Below are 26,500 nucleotides of genomic sequence, written 5' to 3' on the forward strand. Positions count from 1 at the left end.
CGAGGTAAGTCACCGAAGAATCATTCTAAATTTTGCTGTGGAAAAATTGATTGTGTAAAGTCTTTTCCACCCTCCCCCTCCGTATCAACAATGGTGAATCCTGCAAAATAACGATCACGGTTAGGTAATGGCAATGGAAAAGACATTCCAAGGAGTTGGTAGTAAGGTTTAATTTTCCAGCAGCCCTCATGAATTTGTCCCTGAATGTACTATAAAGGTAATGATTAAGCCCCGAGCACTTTACATTAGTGAGACTGAAATTCGGTTCAAGTTTCACTTTAACAGGTAAAAGGTTTCTCTATTTCTAAATAATAGTTGTGGTAGTGTTTAAGAAAAACAATCAGATATAGAAACAATCTAGTAAGGTGCATCGTAAACATGATTACAAATGTGTCTGAACCTGTCACATTAGTGGCAGTACTATTATTTTGTAAAAAGTTCTTAAAAATCCAGTTTGTCATGAATATAAAAATTATCTTCAGAAACCTGGTTAGGGTGTTTCTCCAACTCCTCCAGCCAGCTGAAATACTGCCAAGCTGACTGCACGTGCAAGGCTATCCGCATTTTCCTGAAAATGACACAAAAGGAGATTAGAGGAGAAAGACAGCATCTATCAGGTAACTTACAACTCTGAGGGAAGGGAAGAGAACTTTTTGTCTCACTAGCATACTCAAATGAAAATTTTTCTTTTTTTTTCACCTTTCAGTAACAAATTCCAAGATTCTTAAATAAATGGAAAACTCAAATTCTTCCAAGTCCGGTGAGTTCTTGGTTAATCAAATCAAATTGTAAAATTAGTTATTCCAAAATTCTGAATAAATTCAATAAAACCTAGTCCTTAAAAGTACGGCCACAATTGGCCTAAGTGTAAGTAACCATTAAAGTCCCAGATGGCCTCTCCCCATCCACCAGCAATTTCTATTCACTATATTCTGGGATGGCCTAAGCTTCTGCCAAAAAGCTGCCAGCTCCCTTATAAGGGCCTCCTCCTGAGTGCCTATTCAACCCACTCTAGACTGCCTTAGCTGTGCAAACACTGATCAAGGGTTTAAGAGTAAAAGAGTGTGTGAAGAGGGCAAAGTTTAAAAAATCGAGACTGTGAAGTCTTGACCCTGTTAGGAAAAGAGCAGAGGCACAGAGCAAGGCTGTTTAAAGGAAATTATTTTGAAAAACAAATCAAAAGTCCAGAGACAAAGATGAATTTCCATCAACCTGGATGATGGTACCAGTTAACTTAGACATGTACCTCAAAGCCTGTTGTTTTCATAAAGCAACAGGATTATGTTTTTAAAGGAGTTTTTAAAAAAAGGATCATCCACTTCAGGCCACAGAAGACTAATGCGTGGCAAAGTATCTACTGATTATTCATGCCATGGTTAGAAATAGGAAGTCTGGAATAAAAAGAAAAATATTTGGGGAAATTAACTAAGTTGGTCTAATTTTGTTCAACGACTGATGAAAGTACTCTTACAGTCTTAATATGAACCTAATAATCTCCATAAACAATTATCACAGTGAGACTGCAACACTATTGAAATAGTTTTCTTTTCTCTCCTACTACAACCCCCACTACCCATGGTATCAGACTCTCACTGCATATTTTTTCAATAGAACCATCCCAGCTTACCTGCGAGTCTGCTTCTGCATATACTCGGACTACATCTTCCGTACCAGAAGGCCGGACAAAAGCTCGGGAAAGCTTGTATTTCTTCACCAGGTCATTGATTGCCTCCTGTAGTCCTGGAGGTGTAACTACTTGTCTTTCAGCATCAGTGGTGCTAATAACTTGCCTGTCTGCAACCTATGCACAAGCATTTCATATCTGTTACTATATAAGCCTAACCTGTTCAACAGAATTCCCACCAAAAGACTGTGGCCATTTCAACAGTAACAGACCTACATTTCAGCTTATTGTACCACAGAGTGCAACTACATTAAAATTTTATAATTTTTATTTCTGCCAAAATCAGGATTATTAATTTCAGTTGTAGCTTTAAAGGTTGCCTTTAGCAAAAACAGGCAACATTTCCACAGTCTTACAGTTACCACTACAATAGTGGCCAGGAAGGACTGTATTTTTAAGTCCCTGGTCAAATAACTGTTTCTATAAACTGTTGACAAAGCAGCAACCTATAATGTAAGAGGGTCATGATAAAAATCTCCTAAATACGCCAATCAGTAGCCACTTCTGTGACCTCGGGCTTTACTACCTCTAATTGTCTTTCACAAATCCTGTTGGTGAGTATGTACACTGGCATAAAGCTGTACAGAAATCAATGAGCATTTATATGAACTGCCTTTAAAAAATTTCTCTCCATTTAAGCCCAAAGATCCTACTTCTCAGCATCTAGCTAGCCCCAGGAAGTTCTGCGTGACCCAAGAATAATTCAAAGGAAATATTTTCACTTGCAATAATAGGCTAGCAGGATTGCTTCAAAATAACATGGGGGCTATGGAGAATGGGGAAGGACAATAGCTGAAATCTGTAGAACACAGCGGTTTCATTTTTTTGTTCTCTCCACATTTATATTTGTTTTAAATTTTCCACAATAAAATCTTTATTATAAAGACCATGTATCACTTTTTTCAAGTTGGTAAACTAAATACTTCTCAAACAACTGGTTAAGATTAAGATGTGGGAAAACAGGATATAAGGCATTTTCTATAATATCTACATGTACACAATGAAACATGACACACGGAATATTTTTTATATAGAGATTGGAGATAATACATTTTAGTTAATTTTCAGAAAAGAAGTAATTTTAAAATATTGCTCAGACCTTAACTTTGATCTGTCTGTTTGGAAGATCCATATAAAGAGCATCCCACTGTTGTATAGTCAAGTCCTTCAGCGTCAAGATTGCCTCAATCACCAGCATATCAGAAATAGCATCACCAGCTGCCTACAAGACACAATGAAAGAAAGTGTACCCTTGGATATGAATGCTCTTAGAAAACAAATCACAGTATCCTGTGCTTCCTCCCCACCCTCACACAGATTATTAAACTAGAGTGTGGGGGGAAATGAAGACCACAAAGAGTTATACAAAGAATACTGAAACTAGCTCTTGAGAAACTTGCCTTTACTCTTCCTCCTTATCTATAAAATTAAGACTGGATAACTAGCTCCAAGCCCTTTGTTTCTTCATTTACAAAATGGGAATTATAACAACCCCTCTCCCTGGGTTACTGCAAGGATTACACTGAGGTATGTTAAGTACCTTACTACTTGCAAGATATTCAAATACTAGTTCTGTCACTTTTTCTGGTCCTACTCTTTGGTTCCTCTGCCATACTGTATAGACTCCAATCTCACTGATTTGACACATATACATAGACTCAGTAGCAGAGTTTTGAATCTAGATGTGAGCTACTCATTATACTTACAAGTTTTCATCATAAAATACAGGGGTAAGGAAGCACATCAGTGTTCTGTCACTGCATTTCAGTGTCCATCTCAACTGTATATACCACTGTGGCAAGGAAGCTGCCAGGACTTTTCTACTTTTTTATGCAACACACTATTCTGTCTACCTTATGAACAATGGTAAAGTAACCAAGAGCCCGCCACCCTCCAGCTCTGACCTGGTTGAACAAGTCAATAACGTTTTCGAGCATCTTAGCAGCAGCTTTCCTTTTCTCATCTTCTAATTCTTTTGTGAGTTGTCTTATCTTTGTTTCGGCAGCTTTACTAAACAGTACCTGCAAGGAAAGCATAAACACACAATCGTAAAACATTCTCTTCGTGCCCAGTCATCCAAGTTAAACCACTTTTGAAACTCTGAATGAATCTGGAAAAACTGAAGGGAAAAATAATGATAGCCTTAGAATGTATGAAATTGACAAGATCACATCAGAACCCAAAAGATAATAGTTGGGGGGAAAAATCCTTCATGGATTAAAGAACTGGTTAGCAAAATACAAAGAGCTGATTACAAAGAAAATACCACTCTGACAGAGGCAAATGTACATGATGAGTATATTATGTTTGCCCCTCTGTCAGCTGAATTAGTTCTGTGCAACCAGTTCTTTAAGCCTATCTGCATCCATTTTACTTGAAAGAATACAGAATTCAGCACAACTAGTAGTTTTCTTGCAAAAACTTAAAGGATATAAGCTAGATAAAAGAAGAGTTCATTGTACTTATCTTATTATGGCAAATACTACCATGTATATGATATACATCATGTTCCTCAAGATTCCTGTCATTTTAAAATGTTTTGCCCATGAGTTTAGTTACTTCAGAGTGGCTCAATACTACAGTCAGCACTTGATGAAATGACATGTTTGCTGGTAAACCAGACTACACTCTGGTCACTATTTCTGCTGGAACGCAGCCATACACACTCCCTTATCTTACACCAGCAGAGCTGACAGGTGCAACAGAGACCTTACGAGCCAAAAGTCTAAAATACTATCTACCCTTTAAAATTATTTATCAACCTCTGCCTTAATTAGACCACTGAAGTTATATTTTAACTGCATTTCCTGAGAAATTATTATTTTTCTTATGATCAAGGCCTCTAGAAGCCAGTTCAGAATTAATGAAAATAATCTGACCTAGGTAACATCTTTTCTGTTGGCTACCTCCAATCTATTTATGAAATGAGGTGTGGCATAAAAACGTTTAAACAAAAGTCTGAACCTTATGAATATACTAAAAACCACTTAGTACACTTCAAAATGGTGAATTTTAAGGCATGTGAACTATATCTCAAAAAATTCTTTAAATATTCTGCCTACAAAAAGCACCATAAAAATTTTACATACTTATTGCTATTTACACTCAATTTACCACAGCTACTGAACTTTCCTTTCACTACCTATGGCCAGTTCAAAGAAAAGATTTTAAATGATAATCTGCTTGTAAGAAAATTAAGACTGCTTTTTTTTTTTTTTTTTTTTTTTTTTTTTAAAGAAACTAAAAATGGGTGCCTGGGTGGCTCAGTTAAGCATCCAACTCCTGATTTTGGCTCAGATCATGATCTCACAGTGCCCCACTTTGTACTTCATGCTGAGCGTGGAGCCTGCTTGGGATTCTCTCTCTCCCTCTACCCCTCCCCTGCTCGTGCTCTCAAAAAAAAAGAAAACAAAAACAAAAACAAAAAACCTGTAGGAACAAACTGTATTATCTGTTCACACTCAAAGATCATAAACAACCTAAAAGAAAACCAGTTTCAACACACATAATATATTAAGTAAACCCAATCTTACTCTACTATCATACTGATCATTTCAACAAAGTGGGAATCGATTATAAGGTATTACTACTCAGAAAATTCCCATCATTAAAAAAAAGTCCAGCTAGGGGCGCCTGGGTGGCGCAGTCGGTTAAGCGTCCGACTTCAGCCAGGTCACGATCTCACGGTCGGTGAGTTCGAGCCCCGCGTCGGGCTCTGGGCCGATGGCTCAGAGCCTGGAGCCTGTTTCCGATTCTGTGTCTCCCTCTCTCTCTGCCCCTCCCCCGTTCATGCTCTGTCTCTCTCTGTCCCAAAAATAAATAAACGTTGAAAAAAAAAATTAAAAAAAAAAAAAAAAAAAAAGTCCAGCTAAAGCTGGTTGTTAACTAAGGAGAACTTACTGTGCCATGCCCATTTGCTTCAAAATAAACTCCAATGTCAAACTCTTGAGCCTTGTGATGTAAATGTTTTACACCAGTTTTAGTACAATAGACAGGTACCTATGACACATATTTAAAGAAACACAATAGCAGTTATTCAATGGGCAAATACATATTATATACCTACTCTCCTAAGGATACAACAGGGAACAAACCGGGAGCCATCTAGTGAGGAAGACACGCAATTAAATTACCAAGTGGTAAGTGTTAGTATGGGAGAGAGAAGGCAACTATAGAAATACACAACCAAGGGAAAAAGCAAGGCGAGAAAGAGGAGCATCCCCGGATAAAATATTGAAAGATTGTAAGTGGGGGAGTGACATGATCCAATTGTGTAGAAAGCTCCATTAGCTACAATGTGGAGAATGGTTTACAGAGGTCTGCAAGCTTTACTATAAAAGGACATATAATAAATATTTCAAAGTTTACAGCCGTATTTCTTTCACAACTGCTCACTTCTGCCACTAGTGTGAAAGCAATCACAGAAAATACAGAAACAAATAAGCATGGTTGTGTTCCAATAAAACTATTCATAAACATGTGGCAGGCTGGATCTGGTCCACAGGCCAGTTTTTTAACCCGTGGCTTAGAAGGTTAAGAGACATTGGTTAGGAGGTTTCTAGGACTAATCCCATTAAGAAATTACGATGGTTGAACTAGCAACACTGGGCAGCCTAAGCCTTGGATGGATCTGAGAGAGAAGAGTGGTTAATAAGTCTGATAGTGGCAAATCGCAAAAGAGATCAAGATCAAATAAGATTGGCCATTGACTGGATTTAGAAGACCTTGGGAAAGGTTAGAGCTAAAAATATTTAATTCATCCATAGGAGAATGGGTTGATGAGTAACAGTTTCTGATGTATTTGTTTCTTAAACAGGGTATATATTACCTATAAAAATGTTAACACAGAAAATACTAAAACGATAACCCAAATACTGAGAATCCCTGATAAATGGTGGGCAACTGGGCACCAATGGAGTTCCTTGAGTGTGTTTACTGCAACTTTATATTTAAATCATGTCGCAAACTAGCAGCTTCCAGATGTGTTTTATTTTGCCTATTTCTTCTAAATTTTTAATCAGCTGTCAAGACTTAAAAAGTAGTAGGAAGGAGAGTCACATAAAAACTTAGATTTTCAGCTTTTCTTGAAGAATCTGACTAAATGTGACAGCAGCTGGCCTGTCTGGGCACACTCTTCCTAGTCCTTATGCACCTGCTGTACTTTTTCTCTTCACTTATCCAGATTCTACAAGAATTGGACTTTGCCACCCCTGCTTTAAAAAGAGTGCAAAAGCAACAAAAACTAGTAAAATGCAGGAATTTGAAAAGGAATGCGCAAAAGTTGGAAAATACACTAGCTAGTGAGAAAGAGTAAAGGCAAACAGACATAATTTTGGCCATGGACCCTCCAACTCTTAGAGCAGGTGATGGGGTACAGAGAATGGTCAATCATCTGGGGGATGTTGGGGGGAAAAAATCAGATACAAAACCTCCTCTAACAACCCAGAAAACTTGCCTATAGAAGAGTAAGAAAACAGTTTTGATTACTGAACACACCTCAAGCTAGACTGTGATGCACACCACAGGAAATCTGTTAAGAACTACAGACAGAAATCTCACCCTTTTATAATATAGCTGAAGGTAACTAGTAACAGATTCTATCCCTGAACAAACTTTTCCTGTGATCCCAAAGAGGTCCTATCCTTGCATGTCTGGAAGAGTCCAGTCTCAGCAAGAATCTCCTACCCTCCATAACTGATCGGAGTCCTCACCCCATACCATACCCCAGGTAGTATCTAACCACCCCAGCCTGTCTTCAACAGGAGTCCTGTAAGGTATGTTCAGTCGGAATCCTGACTCCTGAAGATTCCTTAGTAATGTTCCATCCACCAACCCCCTCTCCCACTTTTCCTTGTTGTATTAAGAGTAGCTGAGTCTCTCTCCCCGCCTGTGAAATCCCAAAGCAATAGTCCCTATGTCTACCGAATAGGCCTGCTTCTCAAGAAGACTTTACAGGACCACTTATTTTAAATTTACCTGATAATTGTGATGGCAATCGGTGTTTAGTCCTTACCAAAAGAATAATAAATCTTCTCATATCTGGGTAACAAGTAAATATATGTGGCTGATTCCAAGCTGTAACTAACTTAAACTCTCAGGAGCCTGGGAGACAGGATGCTATTTTCCCTGGAAGTTTACATTTCAGTGAGGGGATTCTAGACCCTTAGGGAAAACACTCCTTAACTATAAAATTTGCTTAGCCTTTGAAAACATTTACATTCATAAGAAAAGGGGTGGGGGGGGGGAGGGAGTCTCTTTCCCTTTTTGCACCAGGGACAATTTTTTCCCGTATCTTAATATCTTACCCTTAAATGGACAACAGCTCAGCTTCATGTACTGTGACCTGTTCACTTGTATGACCGCATTGTTTTCCTCACAGAAATATCTTAAGATAGAATTATTAAGAAGCTACCAGAAAATGGAAACGGTTCAGTACCTTCATAACTTCTTCAAGATACCGTGTTGAACTTCCATTTGCATACGCAGTTTGTACAACACCAATATTCAAACTTTCTCCAATCTAGATAAAAACAATGATAACTGCCTTGCCATCAAAAGTAAAAACACTAACTACAAAAGCAAACATATAATGAGAGTTCTAAAGGATGCCAAAATCACCAGTTTATGCAATAAATGCCTAAAATGAAAATTTACATGTATGCCAGAAAAAAAAGCTAAAATACTTTTGAGCGTTATTTAAATTCTACAAGGATTCCTTCCAAAAGAAGCTTGTGATTTCCTGACCTCTCTAGTATTTTAAATAAAAGTAGTTACTGAACTCTTTGAAAGTATAGCTTTTTCCACATTATAATAACTACTTCCCATTACATGCTATACTAAAAGCTGGCCTAAGGTTTCCAAAAGAGCAAAGGAGAATAAACCTCTCTCGCATTACTAACCACATTATAACATAGTAAATACATCTCTCAGAGGATGCAATCTTCTGTTCAAAGCTTTGGGAGTGATGATGGAACGCTCACTAAAGCGTCAGTTGTGAAGACACCAAAATCTTCATAAAGCTTCGAATCATAAAACTCTGCCAGTATAAGGAAGAAAAGAGCGCTACTTTCAGGTTCGAAAACCCGTGCCCCATGGTGAAATGACTAAAATTACCATGTGTCGTCTTGTATTTTCTGGCCACAGATGTAAGGAACTTTGTATAAATTGTGCCTTTGAGACATGTTAGTCACCAGTGAGTCTTGTTTTAAAGAGCAGTCAGTCAATCATCCCACCATACCTCCAACAAGAGCTCTTTAAGGAAACTGCTAATCAGTGTTGCTATCTTGTCTCCATCTATGAGATGAAAGTGACCATCTATATCGAGGTAGTGATAAACGATTCTGTCTGCATCTCCATCAAAGGAACAGCATCTTTCATTAGACTTCATTTCCATTCCTAGCACACAGAATTTAAAATGCATTTCAGTCACAGAAATAGGGATAAAACTCAATATAAAAAGTTTTTTCTCTTACATTAATTACAAGGGAAAAATATTTCACTAAAGTATGATCACAACTGGCCTTACGTGTTCCACATATCACTTTTCAAGAGGTACTTAAAATTATCCTTCCAAATAAAAACCAATGTCTTAATTTTTAAATAGTATACAGGTTTACTGGCAGTTTTTACAGGGTAAATTCTTTCATAGCTAACTGGAAAAGGAGAATTCTATGCTGAAACTTGATATAATATTAAAATAAAACTCCAGAGGCACCTGGGTGGCTCAGTCAGTTAAGCGTCTGACTTCAGCTCAGGCCAAGATCTCAGTCTGTGAGTTCGAGCCCCGCCTCAGGCACTGTGCTGACAGCTCAGAGCCTGGATTCTGCTTTGAATTCTGTTATCTCCCTCTCTCTACCCCTCCCCTGCTTGCACTCTCGCTCTCAAAAATAAAGATTTAAAAAATATAAAATAAAGTAAAATTCCGTTTTATAAACCCGTTGGTTTGGTAAGACAAGTTCCCATAGTTTGGTGAAAGCTACAGACTATTTGTGAATGCAATTTACCTAGTACTGTGATGCCCTTTAGATATAAAAAATAATCAACGGATGAGTTATGTGCTTCAACTCTGGTAGAAGTGATTTTTATTTGTTCACACCATCAGTAACAAGAAACATTGGTAAGTTAGAGGAAAGAATTGTAACCTGTGAGAGATACGTGGCCAGTGTAATTTGCATAGGGTTATTAAAACCTCAGCAACTGTCACATCAAACTTAGAAGATTTTGCTGCTCCTTAGCCATGAGAGCAGCAGGTGGACAAATCCAACATGAGGCTTTCATGAGGAATATGAATATAAGGTTGACTACAAGGCATAACACACGCTTCAGGAAAAGTGAGGGCCTATGGTTTTGTTCTTTCTGTAGCCCCGTGATGCGGGGCCGCCAAGCACAACGGTCAAGAAAGAATTCTTAAGGCATTTACAGTGCGAAAAGGTGATTTTCTTATAGCAGGGGACAGGACCCACAGGCAGAAAGAGCTGCGCTCGGACTGTGAGAAGTGACTGATTATATACTTTTAAGGTTGGCGGGGGACAGAGATAACATAAGTTCCTAAGGCATTTCTATATGCTAAAAGCGAGGTTGACAGAGATCTGGCTATTGTCAAGATAAGGTTGCTTTTAGTCTCTAATAAAACATCAACATTAAGGCAGCCATAAGTCCCTTGAGGTATGTCACACTCTGCATGTCTCAGGTTTTTATCAGTGCGCTGCAAGCTGTAAGATTTACTTTCAGCTACATTTCGCTTGCCTTTGTTCTCACCACCCGTGCTTAGAGCAAGGGAGAGAAGAGCTCAGTATTTAGATGGATGGACAGATGCAGGACCTAGAACCAAACTGTCAATTCAACAAAAACAAGCAATTCAACAAAAAGGAGTTCAAACTAGCTGACGAACTAAAAATGTAAACGTGTACTACAGTGAGGCAGAATAACGTAAAGGAGAGAGACAACTGGATGAGGTCTATGGAGTTCTGAAGAATGCATGTCCTGTCTGAAGTTCGCAGGAGCCGCTCTATTGCAGCCAATTATTGCCACATGAGAATGGACATTTTCTGACATCGGAAAAGAGAAGCCAGCGTTTCTAATATTTAAGTAAAATCATGAAATGTTTAAATGGCGACAAATAATGCAATACACACACACACAGCAGACCAAACAAAACACATCCGTAAGCCAAGTTTGGCCCACCCGCTAACAATTCAGGATTTACAACGCAGCTAAACATAGACCACCTCTTAGTACAACTACAGTCTTCCTCCTAATATACCAACTGGAGAAAACAGATTTTGCAGACAGTTATAATTAAGCCAAGTTGCATTCCCTTTCCATAGTGTGTCTAACTCAGGTAAGGTGAAAAATGCTACTCACTATTGCTATCCTTTAGATCAAGGATTCTCAAAGTGTGGTCCCCAGACCAGCAACATTAACAAAGGCTGGGTGCTTGACAGAAAGACAAATTTTTTTCCTAGCCAAATTCTACCCAGACCTACAGAATCAGAAACTCTAGAGTAGAGCCCAGGAATCTGTGTGCTAACAAGCCCTCCAGATGATTCTCATGCATACTGAAGTTTGAGAACTACTGCTTTAAAACACCAATTCCTGATTTTGCTTCCCCCCCACCCCTCCCCCAGACATTGCCTACACACTGTAGGAGTCGTGTAACTCATAGGCAAAGGGGCATAGACCATGTTTCGAATGGCACGGACAGTAAGAAAAGTGTCCAGATGTCTAAAGCGGTGTGCCAGGACGAGCAGCATGACTCAACTCACTTGGCCACCTCTGTCTCTTAAGTAAGACTGGCTTCAAAGAACTCTAAAAACACATTTTCTACATACCCTGTGGAGGTTTCTGATGACTTTTCACAAAGTCAGCCCCACATAAATGATTGAGTTTCCCTTTGGTGCCGTCATTGAAGAGCTGAACTGACAGCCCCCGGGAAACGTAGTGTTCCATTTCTTTCAGCTTCAGGGCCCCTATGCCATTTGCACAGTCAACCTTAAGTGATCTATATTCATCTTCGCTGCACAAAGTCTTAAAAGGAAAAGACATAAGGAAGAAAAATTTCAAGTTACAAAAAAGCGAAACATATAGCACATATAGGTATATGTAAGCATCTTCTATTATTTCAGTTTACTCATTTATTTTACCCTGGGAAACAAAAGGGTATACGCATTCAGATGAAAATTGCAGAAAACCAAAGTGAAATTTAAAGGCCTTTAAAGCTTTTTGGAAACTGACACTAGAACAGTTTCACTGACTGAATACCTTAGGAAATGGAGCTTTACTAGAATTTAGCCTCAATTAAGCAGGGACCCTTCAAAATAATACTACAGCCTATATTACATGACATTACATTATGTCATTACATGATATTACATGACAGGCATGTGGGAATGAGTATACAGATGGATGAGCAGAATGATGCCTGCCATTCCCTTCACAGCACATAACACCACTGGGCATGTATGGGTTTTTTTGTCAGTCTCCTCTCTGGCCCACCCTCACTTCAGAATAAAAATTCTTTAAGAACAAGGGCTCTGTTTTGGTTAACAACATATATTCAATATTTGTTGATTAAATTACACCCCGCAAACCCCATCGAGGTATAAGCAGCTAATCTACACAGGAGAAAAATCTTTCTCAATGGCAGACACCTCAAGTATGATGCCAATAGCATCTAACATTAACCTTAAGAGCAAATTCATCTGAATAAATATTTCTGTAACCTTAAGAACCCCACCAGGTTTTCCCCCACCGTGATCTCAGAATGTACTACGTGTACTACGTGCCTCGCCAAATAAATACCAATAGATAGCAGGACACAAGGGCCAAGCCTTGTGGAGCCCTAGAAAAGAAAAGGAAATACACTGCATTTTTGGAAAAAGGAGGAGTGATGAGCTATCTACTTAAGATAAATTGTTGAATTGATCTTATTTTATTCATTTACTTAAACTCTAACCATGTTCACGAGATTTTTACCTGTTTGGTAAGTTCCATAAAGGCCTTAGAGAGTTTCTGGTAGTAACCTTCTAGGGTTGCCTCTCCATATTGGCCACTGGTATTTCGACAGTATACCATGTAGTGCAGCTGGGGCGTTGTTACCAAGCCGTAATCTGTCATAGAAATACAAAAAGCAATTCACCATATTTCTTAATAAAGAAAAAAATGTTTAAATGGATTCATACCATATGAATTTGAGAGCAACAAATCTTCAAAATAAAAACATCTCAGAGGACACAAAAACACTTTCAAACTATCCAGAAATATGCATAAATATATCCACTGAAGTTATTACAACTGCCTGCCACATTATGATACTGTGATTTATAAGAAACAGGGGTGCCTGGGTGGTTCAGATCGTTGAGCACCTGACTCTTGATTTCAGCTCAGGTCATGATCTCATGGTTTCTGGGATCGAGTGGGGCTCCACACCGACAGCCAGAGCCTGGTTGGGAAGCTGTCTCTCCCTCTTTCTCTCTGGCCCTCCCCACACACCTCCCTCCCTCTAAACACACACACACACACACACACACACACACACACACACACACGTGTGTGTGTGTGTGTGTGTGTGTGTGTGCATGGGTGTGGGCTCTCTCTGTCTCAAAAATAAATAAACTTAAAAAAAAATTGGAGATTTGGTCTTTGTCTCCATTCTAAGCAGGGCTTCTAAACCCATGGACTTCCTAAGTGAAGAGAGTAGAAATTGTCTTTTGTTATGCTAATGAGACAAGGAAGGCTCCAAGGGAACCCAAAGATGGGGCTGGCTGCCAGGGGAACCAATCATGTGATTAGAGAGCTGGAACTTTCAGACCTCTCCCATATTCCTGGTCCCCCTAGCCAATCCAGGCAGAGCAGAAAAGAGGGGCTAGATTGCATTCAAATATCAACAGTCAATCCCTTAACTGATTGTGCCCATGTAATGAAGCCTCCATTAAAAACCCAAAAGGACAAGCTTTTGGGTTGGTGAAACATGTGGAGACTGGGGAGAGTGATTGGCCAGAGCATGGAAGTTCCGTGCCCCTTCCCACATACCTTGCCGTATCTCATCCATCTGGCTGTTCCTGAGTTATATCCTTTATAAGAAACCAGTAATCTGGTAAGTAAAATTTTTCTCTTGAGTTCTGTGAGCACTCTAGCAAATTAATAAAACAAAGGAGGGGGTTGTCAGAAGCCTACGTGACTGGCATCTAAAGAGTGGGCATGGGGAGTCATGTGGCACTGTATCCTTAACCTGTGGGATCTGACCCTACTTCTAAGTAGATAATGTCAGAGAATTAAATTGGTTGTTTGGTAATGTTGGGGGGGGGGGATCCCCACACATTGGGCACATACTGAATTCTAAAAGAAATATGAATGACTACTATTAATAAAAAAATCATTTAATATGGACAGGTAACAAAAATAGAATATAGAAAAATAATAATTGAGTTCTAGTTCGAATAATACTGCAAACTATGTAATTCAGATGAACCCTCCCAAAAACCACCAAAAATGCCAGATAAAAGAAAAATCTTTTAAAAAGCATTGCTGTGCCAATGAGCTAAAGCGGAAATTAGACCAAAATCTCTATGAAGGGAAGAACTCCAAGATTTGAACTATGGGAAGTCAGTTTTGCTTTAAGGTCATTCCTCTAAACCAGAAATTAACTTACTGCTTCCACTACAAACAAGTCCATGTTGACCTAAGAAGGACACCGGGTCCCTGGGTGGCTCAGTTGACTGAATGTCAGACTTCAGCTCAGGTCATGATCTCATGGTTTGAGAGTTCGAGCCCCACATCGGGCTCTGTGCTGACAGCTCAGAGCCTGGAGCCTGCTTTGGATTCTGTGTCTCCTCCTCTCTCTGCCCCTCCCCTGCTCATGCTCTGTCTCTGTCTCTCAATAATAATTAAAGGTTTAGGGGCGCCTGGGTGGCGCAGTCGGTTAAGCGTCCGACTTCAGCCAGGTCACGATCTCGCGGTCCGTGAGTTCGAGCCCCGCGTCGGGCTCTGGGCTGACGGCTCAGAGCCTGGAGCCTGTTTCCGATTCTGTGTCTCCCTCTCTCTCTGCCCCTCCCCCGTTCATGCTCTGTCTCTCTCTGTCCCAAAAATAAATAAACGTTGAGAAAAAAAAAATTAAAAAAAAAAAAAATAATAATTAAAGGTTTAAAAAAAAAAAAGGAAGGACACCCAGTAGAAGGCCAGGCCCTCATGAAGTTGAAGCCTCAAAGGACTACTCTTCAGAACAAGGGTGAGTCCAAAGTGAATCAGCCCCAAGTACCCACTCCCAGAAGAGTGGTCTTGACACCAAGCAGAGCAGGAAATAACCCATCCCTGAAGAGCTGTCACCAGAAGCACAGGCCTCCCACAGGTTTCCAGCCCCAATTCACGTAACCACAGAGGTCCAGAAGAACTCTGTCATCAAAGAACCTTGTCATCCACCAGCCAAGTCGCACCCCCAGGCACCCAGCAAAGGCAATAACTAAACTCTGCCAGAGAAATATGCCTTCACCATACACCTCAAAAATGTCCCACAGATAATTTTCCAAGAAAAACAAACAGCTTATAGTCAAAAATAGCTAAACACACAAGAAAAGTACCAAGAATAAGAAACAGAAAAAATAACAGAGATGGACCAGTATCCAGTGAATATTCTGTAACTAAATCCAACACAGATCTTCAAAGTCAAGCACAAAGTTTAGACTAGAGGCAAAAGATCATTTAAAAGTTACTGAACCCTGCAGTTCTACAATGGAAATGGTATTTCATGAAGGCACCCATGGCTCTAACGTAAGGATCAGGTGGAAAGAGGTGGAGAAGCTCAAAAAAGTGGATCAGCGCTTAACCTAGCTTAACAGAGGGGTATAAGGAGAGGAAAACGATTATTTCAAAAGACTTACCAAAAGATGGAACAAAAGGATTTCATGACCAATATCAAAACGACCAAATAAACATTTAACAAATGACTATTATATACAGTTAATCAAGAAACAATGACTCTTATGTACTCTTCTAGTCTACTGATCAACCCAGAAACCTACAAGCCATTCTTCACAGCTCTAGCTCATTATGTATCATAAAATCCTTTGAAGTCAATACTAACCAAATTTCTCCACTTCTCTCGCAATCATCCCTCTTACATGAACTACAGTAGTCTCTTTTTCTTTCTTACAACCTTCCTGTCTCTCTGTACATAAAAGCCAGAGTGACTGACATAAAATGGAAACGTGATCATATTCCTATGCACAAAATCCTTCAATGGAGTTCCAGTGCATTTGGAATAAAACCCAAATCTTTACCGCAACCTACACGGCTTGAAAGGATAGGGCCCCTGCTTCCCTCCTCAACCTTATCTTCTACCAGCTTCCCCCGTTCTCTCTAAGCAGCAACTACATTAACCTTTCACTAAGCTGAAGACAGAAATGAGGGAAAGGTAAAAAAAAAAATTTTTTTTTTAATTACTCTCAAATTTTTCTAGACTAAAACATTAGAAAAGTGTTATACAGCTAGAATGACAGTGCTGAAAAAGTGAACCATTCTGAGAATGGTACACACAATAGTTTCAGGCAGGATGAATCTGGGGTAAGGGCAGACCACTGCAGACCTGAGACTGGGCTCATGGAACCCACTTAGTGAGATACAACCAACATTTTTGTGTTTTTTTTTTTAAATAAAACAGATGAATGCATGTCATGCAGTATAGGTATTATTTATTGATGCTTTTGTGTCACTTATACACACAAGTACGTATGCACACATCATGATGCAAAATGGGGTTCTGATGATAAGCTGTGATTGGCATGAAACAGACTACTGGAGAATTGTACATAGCACACAATCAAAAATGTTTGAACTAACAAGTGAAGAATTAAGCTTCACACAGCTGGAGCTATGGCAGTAAAGATGATCATTCAGCAAGCAGAACGAAAGAAATATGCAATGCCCAAATTGAGAGAAAGGGCCCAAACGGAAGACCAATAAGGGACAGTGGCCAAGGAAGTAGAATCTTAAAGAAAGAAAGGAGGAGGTCACAGTGTGGAGAGCTATCAAGACAGCAACTAAAATAAAAACTTCAAAATATAAATTCTGGAAATAGTTTTTAGGTCACAGATCCCTTTGAGCATCTATCTGACAAAAGCAAAGAATCCTCTACCTAAAAAAGTGCACGTACAGGTAACACTCTGCACACTATAGCAAGAACACTCTGTCACCAGATCCCTGCAGCTTAACCAAACACTTCCCAGGAAACCCTGGGCCCCAGGCTAAGAATCCCCACTTTATAATTTTTTTTTTAATATTTATTTTTGAGAGAGAGAGAAAGAGAGAGCGAGCAAGTGGGGGAGGGGCAGAGGGACAGGGAGACACAGAATCCAAAGCAGGCTCCAGGCTATGAGCTGCCAGCACAGAGGCCGACGAGGGGCTCAAACCCACGAACCGCAAGATCATCTGAACCAAAGTCAGATGCCCAACCGACTGAGCCACCCAGGCATCCCAAGAATTCCCACTTTTTAACAGCCACTGAATCTGGCAATTAGAATTGAGATGAGTGTTGAGAGAGACATTTCACTGAAGGGGCCAGGATGGAGACTTTGCCTGCGGTAGGATAAGTAATGACTAGAAAAGCAGAGAAGTAAGCCAAGGCAAGCTCTTGGAATTACTCTGAAGAAACGAGCACACAGGGGCTGGAAAGGAGGTTGAAAAGGTCAAGAGAAGATATTTTTAAATAAGAAAGTAGGGAGACACTAGGGCAATTCACCTCCAAGCACAATGGAGTCACTGCATTCACAAGGGGCATGCATGGTAGATGATGTGAGAAGAGGATTCAAGCCTCCATTGTACTGCATGTAATTCTATAGGAAAAACTACCTGTCAAAACTTAAATCATGATAAGTAGGCCAAAGCGACTTTGCATCATGATTTGATATGTAACAGCTGATTCCACATGTGATCGGCTATTAGGGAATACTGACAGAAGCTCCCCAGAATGAACATCTTTAAGTAACTTCAAAGGTTTTCATACCAGAAAATTTACTAAAGTAAAGGAAGTTAAGATCAGTATTTCTTACATATAATCTCCTATAGGTAAACCAAAATATGCACACCAAGAAAAAAAATTATTGAATTTTCTAAATTTAAAAAACTAGTACTTAATACCTAGGAGTTCATTTTTCAAAACCTTTTTTTATCCACGTTTTCAAACTTTTCTAAAATGTTACTACTTTTACAACTTTTTAAAACTTTTTTTTTAAGATTAACTTAATTCACAGCTCAAGATAGCTACATACCATGAAATTGACCTTCTAAAATAGTTACACCATCTACTACAGACTGTGAGAGTTTCTCACTGGTGGGCCTAGAAAAGAAAAGGAAGAAAATAACACATCCCATCCTGAAACCAAGAGTTGCTAAATTCTGAAAGCAAATACAGAAATTATGTGCTACATATTTCAGAATAATAAGAAACCTGTCAAGTCTGAAAACACTGGAAAGAGGATTTAGGCAAAGTATAAGCATTTTCCAGCAATCTTTCACAATACATTTCTCAGAAAGAGTTTGGTTTTTAAACAAATTTAGAAAACAGATATAAAAATACACTGATTACACCATCCCCAAATATGTGGTCAAGTTTGACTGTAACAACATGTACATTACCTAGGAACAGTAGCAATAAATACTGAATGCAAACAGTGTGCATTATGCAGTACAGGGGAGTAAACCACCAAGGATATGCAACCTGTTTTTCATTTGGAAAAGTCGGAACAAATTATCAATCTGAAAATAATTATATAACTGCCTTGTAGAAAATAATGTTATACATCATGTAAACTAGTTAATTGGTAAGAGGCAATTACATGGGGGAAGGCTTTCCTGGGGGATAATTATTTGTTTCAGAACATAAATCACTAGGCTATTTCTGATACCTATAAATCCACAATCAATGGTATTTGGAAGTCTCGCTGGTAACACATTAAAGATAAAACACCAGTCTAAGCCATGAGGACACTGACTGGAAATTTCCTTTAGAAAGAATCTCTGGCAAAACAAGATCTTATATAAAAGAGAATGCTTCTGTTTCAAAGTACACTTTTAATCTAACATTTTACAAAAATATGTTTTTGTAAAGAACAGCAAAAGCTGCCAAATATGACAAATAGTCCCCTCTTGTCCATGGTTTCACTTGCCATGGTTTCAGTTATCTGGGGTCAACTGCAGTCCAGAAGCAGAGGACCCTCCTTCTAACATATCATCAGGTCAACAGTAGCCTAACACTATGTCACAGGGCCTACATGATTCACCTCACATCCTCTCTCACATGGGCATTTTATCATCACATAGCATCACAAGAAAGAAAAGAGTACAGTACACTAACATATTTTGAGAGTGAGACTACATCCACATAACTTTTATTACAGTATGTTGCTGTAACTGTTCTACTTTATTATTCATTTTGATCTCCTACTGCGTTTAACTTATAAATTCATCTTTATCATAATTATGGATGTACAGGGAAAAACATGGTATATATAGAATTTGGTACTATCCATTGTTTCAGGCATCCACTGGAGGTCCTGGAATGTATCCCTTGCAGATGGGGGATTGGGGGATACGGTATGTAGAAATAAATTGTTAATGTTTCCAGTGAACTCCAGCATGCAAAAATGATATAAATATATGAACCAACAATTATGTAGATTATAAGGTAAATCTCTAAAAATATTATTATAATGTGTTCTTACTCTACAGGAGAAAATAAACCTATAGAAATAAAGGGGCAGGAGGCAGTTCCACTTTACTTCCTTCTTTCAGTTTATCATGGGCACTAACATTAATGTAATCACTTATGTGGAGTCCCCAAAGCTGCTTTCACCAGTAACTCTGATGGTCACCTGGTATCTCTACCAATCACTATGAAGGCATCTTGTTGCAGATTCACAGCTGCTTTCACACTGATGTCCATCAACACTCTCGGCATATCTTGTTCCTCAGCATTTGCCAAACAGGTAGCATGTTCCTCCCAGGATGGTGCTAACATTTCACCCAAAGGATCAACCAATTTTACCCCATTGTCTTCCTTAAAAGAAAAACAAACAATAAGCCATCTGCAAGCATTCACAAGGGTGAGTTGAGGAAGTAAACTCAAGCTGTTTTCCCCTAAAAAAGACACTGATGGCTGAGCGACTTCACCAGTGACCAGTACAGAATACCAGGCACTGGACTAAGTATTTTATAATACTTATAATAATAATAATCCTATTATTATTCCAGTCTTACTTTGAGAAAATGGATTCAAATCAAGAAATCTGCTTATGTTCATATAGCTAATAAGTGTCAGTGCTGCTATTAAAATACCAAGTCCGTATTAGTTTTAAGCCCACAGCCACTATGCTACACTAGCTTTTTTAAAGGGCTGTCATCTGTGCATTCACCATCAATTACATGACCATGGTGCAAATGGAGCAGAATGAGGGCAGTGAGAGCTCCTCCCCACTATGACTCTGTACTCTAAGAACACACTGGCCAGTATGTCAACCGGTGGGTAACAGAAGCTGAAAACAGACTCCCCATTCCGTTCTGCTCAAATTTCTGGGAAGAAATAAACTGTAGTTCAGAATGATTGTCAACTGAAGGAGACAACTCAGTATTAAGAAGTACTTCTGGAAGTAGCAATAAATATAGGCTTCAGCCCGTAAGTCAATCAATTATGGTGATTTAGACATTCAGACATGCATTTCTAGTGATCCACGTTTACAAGTTGGACAAGCAGTGTCCTCCTGTGTGGAGGGAAGAGGAGGTTATAATCCTTCACAGACCTACTTAAACTTGGTGCAAATTTATCTACAAAGGCAAAAATCTCAGGCCCTTGCCACCAAACAGAAGCATATTATTCAAACCATGTATTAGTGGGCTATGGGCAATACAGAAGAGTTAGACTATGTCAAAAGGAATACTTTGAGAAAAAAATTTAATTGTCGTAACCCTACAACCACTAGACCTCATCAATAACCTGCCCAAAGCTCACTTTTGTATCTGGAGCCACCCGTTTGGCTGTTCATTCAGAACAGGAAGCTATTCCCTAACTACAGAAAACCAGTCTTAAATATGTTCAAGACATTCTGAATGAATCTTTTCAAATGTCTGCCCTTCCCTGTCTTGCCTCCAATCTCTCTACTCTCTACTACATTAACAGAAGTAACACTTTTTGTTACTGATACTGTCTCAGTACAACTAACTTGGAAGAACATTCTGTTATTTCTCTGATATGAACACAGTCCAAGAAATGAGTCTCATTTAATTCTCTCTACACCCTCTATGGAGTCATGAGCTAAATGACCACTCATTAAGAAAAAGCCATTTCAAACCCAAAGGCACATAAGGAGCACAAACATTCCTAGAATTAATTTGTACTTTTGGTCAAACTGCTCAGACACTAAGATGTGTACTTGTAAATAAAGATTTGCTTTATCGGAGCACGAAAAGCATTACCTCAGGATTATGTGATGCTGTTACCATGACTCCTATTGTAGATTTTGTCTGTTTTGACCTCAGGACAGCTAATAATCCCATGCGAAACATGACATGATCGAGATGTTCTGCTTTCGTTCGAAAGCCAGCAGTCCCATATTGAAGAATGAGTCCACTGGGCTTGGGATGTAATGCGGAGTATTCTGTAATAGCATCTAAATCCATGTCTACAAAATTAAGGAATATTTTTCAGGCACGAGAAATGTTACAAGGACCATTTGCTTTAAAAGCTGCCACCATAAACTAAGAGGGCTGCCTCATTCTGAATGCCCACAAAGAAGGTTTGAGAAAGAATGGCAGAATAAGTCCTGGTGATAGGCATTACCTAGAAGATCCTCCCCAAATTGTATTGTCCACTCGAGGGCAGATAGCACCAGACTATCCCTCCAACTTCTCTCTCGTTTTGTCGCCAGGACTATTCCTGGACCCAGGGAAAATGTTAAATGGTCCACTCTCAACTAAAATGAAGATTCCACACATAGATTCATAGACTTCTACAAGTTCAAAGATTATCTCATTTCATAAACGGAGAAACTTAAGTCTGGACCTCAGTTAAATAACATAAATACACAAGGGTAGCTGGTGACAGACTGAGGCCTAAGGTCACAATGTCAAATGGACTGGGACTACGTATCCAAAATATCTGGAAAATCTGTGTGGTTCTTTTGTTATTCCTCCCACACCAGAGACATACTCCCAAAGGAAAAGCAAAGGGCAACAGCTTCCTCTCCAAAACTGCCCAGACCTCCTAATAAACCTTGCAGTGGATTTTTCTAGGACACCCTTCTAAATTAAGCTCTGACAGTAGCAACATCTTCTTTCTCCCTTTAATTTTAAACAGTGGCCCTGAGCCCACTAGCACTTCCTTCTCTGGGATACTACAGTTTTAAGTGAAACTTGGGGTTTCCAACCTCAGCTGTATATACTATTCACTTCCCCAGTCAGTCCCATTTCCAATTAGCCCAGAGATGAACAGCAGTCCTGTCTCATTTGCTTTACTGTCCTTCGATGCTTCAATGAACAAAAGTTAAAGAAAATGGTAGAAAATTTTTGCTTTTGTCCAACTGGAACAAGCTGGTATTCAGCAAGCTAATTTAGTTTGGTCCAAAGTGATCAAATCTCTTACACAAGCAAGAATATATTTTGTTAAAAACTGACCATTCGGTAGTATATCATGATTATTCATAAGGGCGTAAACCAGTCCTGTTAAATCCAGAAAGTCTTTTAAAAAGAAAAAAGATCAAATGCTTCCACCCTTCAATGCGTTTTCGGTCCTAAAACTACGTTCAACGAGGGTGCGAACGCTTTTTTTTTTTTTTTTTTTTTTTTCAGTATATGAAGTTTATTGTCAAATTGGTTTCCATACAACACCCAGTGCTCATCCCAAAAGGTGCCCTCCTCAATACCCACCACCCACCTTCCCCTCCCTCCCACCCCCCATCAACCCTCAGTTTGTTCTCAGCTTTTAAGAGTCTCATGCTTTGGCTCTCTTCCACTCTAACCTCTTTTTTTTGAAAGTACTTACAGGTCCAAACGGCGACCACTCTAAAAAAGTTGCGCGCATCCCCCTTCCCTTCATTCAATTATCAACCCCTGGGTTGTTCCGCTTTCCTCCCAGCCCCCAAGTCGCCGCACTTTTTCCGGCTCTCAACCCCTAGTTTCACCCTCAGCACCCCCCCCCCCACCGCCACGCCGCACTGCCCCCCAGGCCTCTGGACCAGAATGCCCAGGGGCACGAGACCCTCCGGGCGCTCTGGAGGTGCCTGGGCGGGTGTGTCCGGCGCACGGTCCGTGGGTCAACCCGCTAGCTGGCCCACTAGACCGTCGGCAGGCCGAGCCCCTACGGACTGGGAAGTCCCCTTCTCGCCGCCAAGCCTAAGGGCCCCCGCTCACCTCTGGCTGGAGACTCCCCCTCACCTCCACCTAACCGAGCCGCTCCCCCGCCGTGGCGCCTCCAACCTAACTGAAGCTCTCGGAACCCGCAGACGTGGCCCTGCGTGACTTCCGTCCCACCGCCACGCCCCCCAGCCAATCACGGCGGGGGAGGGGCCGCTGGACCCGCCTCTCCTCCTCGCTGGTAGTGCGCAGCTCGCGCCTGCGGAACTGCGGATCCCGGTTCTGAGAGGGCTTGGGTCTGTTTCCATTGAATGACCGGGAAGGGTGAGGCCCCCGCGGTGGCCCGGGGGTTGGGGCCGAGGGTCGTAGGCCACCAGAGTACTGCGACAGTCCCCGCCTCCAAATTTGGGTTTCGGGGTGGCATTCCTGCGTTCCTGGGAAGCCAGGGTCCCTAGTGGTCCCAGATGGGGGTACCAACCCCGATTGGGGGCCTCTGACAAGGTGGCCTCGGCCATAAGCCCTTTTCCCGCATCCCCTCCTTGATTCTCGGGGTTCATCTCCCCAGCCTTTGACTCTGGGAGCCTTCTCGAGTCGCTCCCCCCACCATCCCCGCCACCATCTACCCGCACCAGCTCGCACTAAACACCATCTTATGTATGTCCTGTAAGACTCCCCCTAAGCCTAGGCCCCTCGGGGCACAGGCCAGGTGGGTCCAAATCGTCCGGAGCGATCTGGGCCGCCCGGGGCTGGTGTGGCTCCCCGAAGAGCCTTAAAGGCCCGCTAGGGAGGGGTTCTTGGCGCTGGGGCCGAGGGGCGGCACCTAGCGTTTGGGGGCCGCGGGACCCCCAAGACCTCGGAGCCAAGGAAGTTGACCACAGCCCCGCCAGCACTGCGGGCCTCCCTGGCCACAGCGCCCAGCTCCGCCTGAGCCTGAGACCTGGGTGGGATTCGGAAACTGGGCTCCTTGCCTTAACCAGAATTCAGGCTTGCAGAGCATCTGCAGGTGTTGTTTGCCAACCACCTGCAACAGAATAATTTGGAACACTTGTTGAAAGTCCAGATTCCCGGATCTGGATCGGAAGCGGGGGTGGGGTGGGTGGGTAACGGACTGGGGGAATCTGAATTTTAACGAAGTCTCTGGAGGGATGTCGTGCATACTAGATTTGGGGGTCAGGAGATAAAGCGAAGAAAGAGTGTAAGTGTCCCGGTTTGTGCCCCTAGCTGTCGGTGCACAACGTTCCTGCAAAACCGCTTCCAGGGAAAGGGACCTTCCGGAAATTTCTTTGGACGCCGCTGAAATTGAGAAACCTAGTGCCCCTGGGCTTTTTCGGTTTTCCTGGCAGGTGGATTTGGAGGCAACATGTCCGCTTCAATGAAAGAATGCCTGCAGCTTCAGCTGCTAGAGATGGAAATGCTGTTCTCTATGTTTCCTAACCAAGGAGAAGTAAAACTCGAAGATGTAAATGTCCTGACGAATATAAAGAGATATTTGGAAGGAAAAAGGGAGGCGCTGCCACCCAAAATCGAATTTGTGATTACACTCCAGATTGAGGAGCCCAAGGTAGGTACCCTGAGTTGCTTTTATTGTTGCTGGGTGCCCAGCTTTTATTGCAAACACTTGGAAGGAGAGCTTTCTGTCCAGGAAACAAATAGAGAATATTCCAGATTCTTATTTCCTTTACTTGTTTGAAAGTGAAATATGTAAAATATGGGATGCACTGTAAATTGTCTTCAATAAATATCTTGAATTTTACATAAATGCGCACACTTTTTAACAAATATATCTAGTGTTTTTATTAAAAACATCTGCAGTCTCATACTACCATCATTATTTTGTTCACTCGACCAGTTTTTTACCAACCCAACTATTGTAGTATGTACTGTCTTGTAGACATATCATGATTTTGATAAATCTAAATCTTACCTTTAGCAAATCTGGCTTGTAAGGAGTGGATGAATGTTTATTTGGTGACACCAGAGCACAGAAAGCAAATACCAGATAGGAAATCTAAATACTAAAAATGAGTTTACCTTCATCTTCTGATCCATTGTCTCCAGTAACATTAGCATAGCGTAGATAACAAGTGGACTAGGCTTTTAAGAACCCCTCTTCTAGCGATTTTCTGTACATCCTTCAGCTCTCATTTCCTCAGACAAGATCTCCTGGTTCCCCAGACTGAATTCTGTCTCCCTGGTTACACATTTCAGCAGATCCTGCACTTTTCCATGCTTCACATTACCATTGGAATTAAATACTTGTTCTGTGTACTTACTAGTTTAATATCTGTCTCTTTCACTAGGCTCTACTTTTCACAAAGAGCAGAAGTTGTGTCTAGCTCCCTGACACATGGCGAGTGTTCAGTAAATACTGGAATGAATGGATGCTTACATGGAAGGAATAGTGTATATAAAGTACTCGGTAGAGTCTCTGGCACATAGCTGACATTTAACAGTAGCAATAACTATTACATTTATCAAAATCATGCAGTTGCCACTGATAAACCAGCTTAGGTGATTTTACGGTACTTAAATCTATTTGATTTTCATTTTAAGGTGAAAATTGATTTGCAAGTAACCATGCCTCACAGCTACCCCTATGTAGCATTGCAGCTGTTTGGACGGTCTCCTGAGCTTGACAGACAACAGCAACTACTTCTCAACAAAGGTCTCACTTCTTACATAGGGACTTTTGATCCAGGCGAGCTCTGTGTATGTGCAGCAATCCAGTGGTTACAGGACAACAGTGCCTCCTATTTTCTGAACAGAAAGCTCGTTTATGAACCGTCTACACAAGCAAAGCCAGTCAAGAACACATTCCTCCGGATGTGGATCTACAGCCACCACATATATCAGCAGGACCTAAGAAAAAAGATTTTGGATGTTGGGAAAAGGTTAGATGTGACTGGGTTTTGCATGACAGGAAAGCCGGGTATAATCTGTGTGGAGGGCTTCAAGGAGCACTGTGAGGAATTCTGGCGCACAATTAGGTATCCCAACTGGAAACACATTTCTTGTAAGCATGCTGAAAGTGTGGAAACAGAAGGAAATGGAGAGGATCTGCGCCTTTTCCATTCTTTTGAAGAATTACTCCTGGAGGCCCATGGTGACTATGGATTAAGGAATGACTATCACATGAATCTGGGCCAATTCTTAGAATTTCTGAAAAAACACAAAAGTGAGCATGTTTTCCAGATATTATTTGGTATTGAAAGTAAAAGTTCAGACTCCTAGGAAGCCATTAAGTGGCCTGTGTGTGTAATTTCATCACTTTAAGTCAGTATTTTCTGTTAATAAGACCAAAATAAAAGGGCCAGTGGCTGTTTAGTATCATCTGTGAGACACCTAGCTCCAGACTTTTTATCTGATAATGAGACACAAAGGCCTTTTACCTTTTCACAGTGCAATTGTGATGTTATCTCTATGTTCTTATGTTAACTGAAAACTATTTAACTACAAGTTAATAAAAACACTTTAACCAATGAA

At 40.6% G+C, this 26,500-nt stretch overlaps 2 protein-coding genes across 9 annotated transcripts; one reads left to right on the forward strand and one right to left on the reverse strand.

Moving 5' to 3' along the window:
- Nucleotides 1-155: 155 nt before the first annotated feature.
- Nucleotides 156-23,210, reverse strand: PGM3 (phosphoglucomutase 3). 3 transcript variants are annotated; one of them, XM_045498897.1, is made up of 13 exons: nucleotides 23,075-23,210; nucleotides 21,143-21,348; nucleotides 19,546-19,730; nucleotides 17,944-18,011; nucleotides 12,659-12,792; nucleotides 11,515-11,710; nucleotides 8,922-9,079; nucleotides 8,121-8,204; nucleotides 5,585-5,683; nucleotides 3,589-3,705; nucleotides 2,784-2,906; nucleotides 1,628-1,801; nucleotides 156-568 (listed from the first exon to the last, which is right to left on the reverse strand). In XM_045498897.1, exons 2-13 carry the CDS (start codon nucleotides 21,344-21,346, stop codon nucleotides 491-493), a joined length of 1,620 nt encoding a protein of 539 aa, XP_045354853.1. In that variant the 5' UTR covers nucleotides 21,347-21,348; nucleotides 23,075-23,210; the 3' UTR covers nucleotides 156-490. The 3 variants fall into 3 exon arrangements, with proteins under 3 accessions (XP_045354853.1, XP_045354851.1, XP_045354852.1); XM_045498895.1 differs by lacking the exon at nucleotides 156-568 and having other exon boundaries at nucleotides 580-1,801; XM_045498896.1 differs by lacking the exons at nucleotides 156-568; nucleotides 23,075-23,210 and adding an exon at nucleotides 22,707-22,794 and having other exon boundaries at nucleotides 580-1,801.
- A 3-nt stretch (nucleotides 23,211-23,213) lies between these two features.
- On the forward strand, nucleotides 23,214-26,500 carry RWDD2A (RWD domain containing 2A). 6 transcript variants are annotated; one of them, XM_045498902.1, is made up of 3 exons: nucleotides 23,214-23,313; nucleotides 24,239-24,578; nucleotides 25,571-26,500. In XM_045498902.1, exons 2-3 carry the CDS (start codon nucleotides 24,378-24,380, stop codon nucleotides 26,246-26,248), a joined length of 879 nt encoding a protein of 292 aa, XP_045354858.1. In that variant the 5' UTR covers nucleotides 23,214-23,313; nucleotides 24,239-24,377; the 3' UTR covers nucleotides 26,249-26,500. The 6 variants fall into 6 exon arrangements, with proteins under 6 accessions (XP_045354858.1, XP_045354860.1, XP_045354862.1 ...); XM_045498904.1 differs by having other exon boundaries at nucleotides 23,229-23,341; XM_045498906.1 differs by having other exon boundaries at nucleotides 23,230-23,313; nucleotides 24,361-24,578.

Source organism: Leopardus geoffroyi, chromosome B2 (genome assembly GCF_018350155.1).
Source record: "Leopardus geoffroyi isolate Oge1 chromosome B2, O.geoffroyi_Oge1_pat1.0, whole genome shotgun sequence".
Lineage (NCBI taxonomy): Eukaryota > Metazoa > Chordata > Mammalia > Carnivora > Felidae > Leopardus > Leopardus geoffroyi.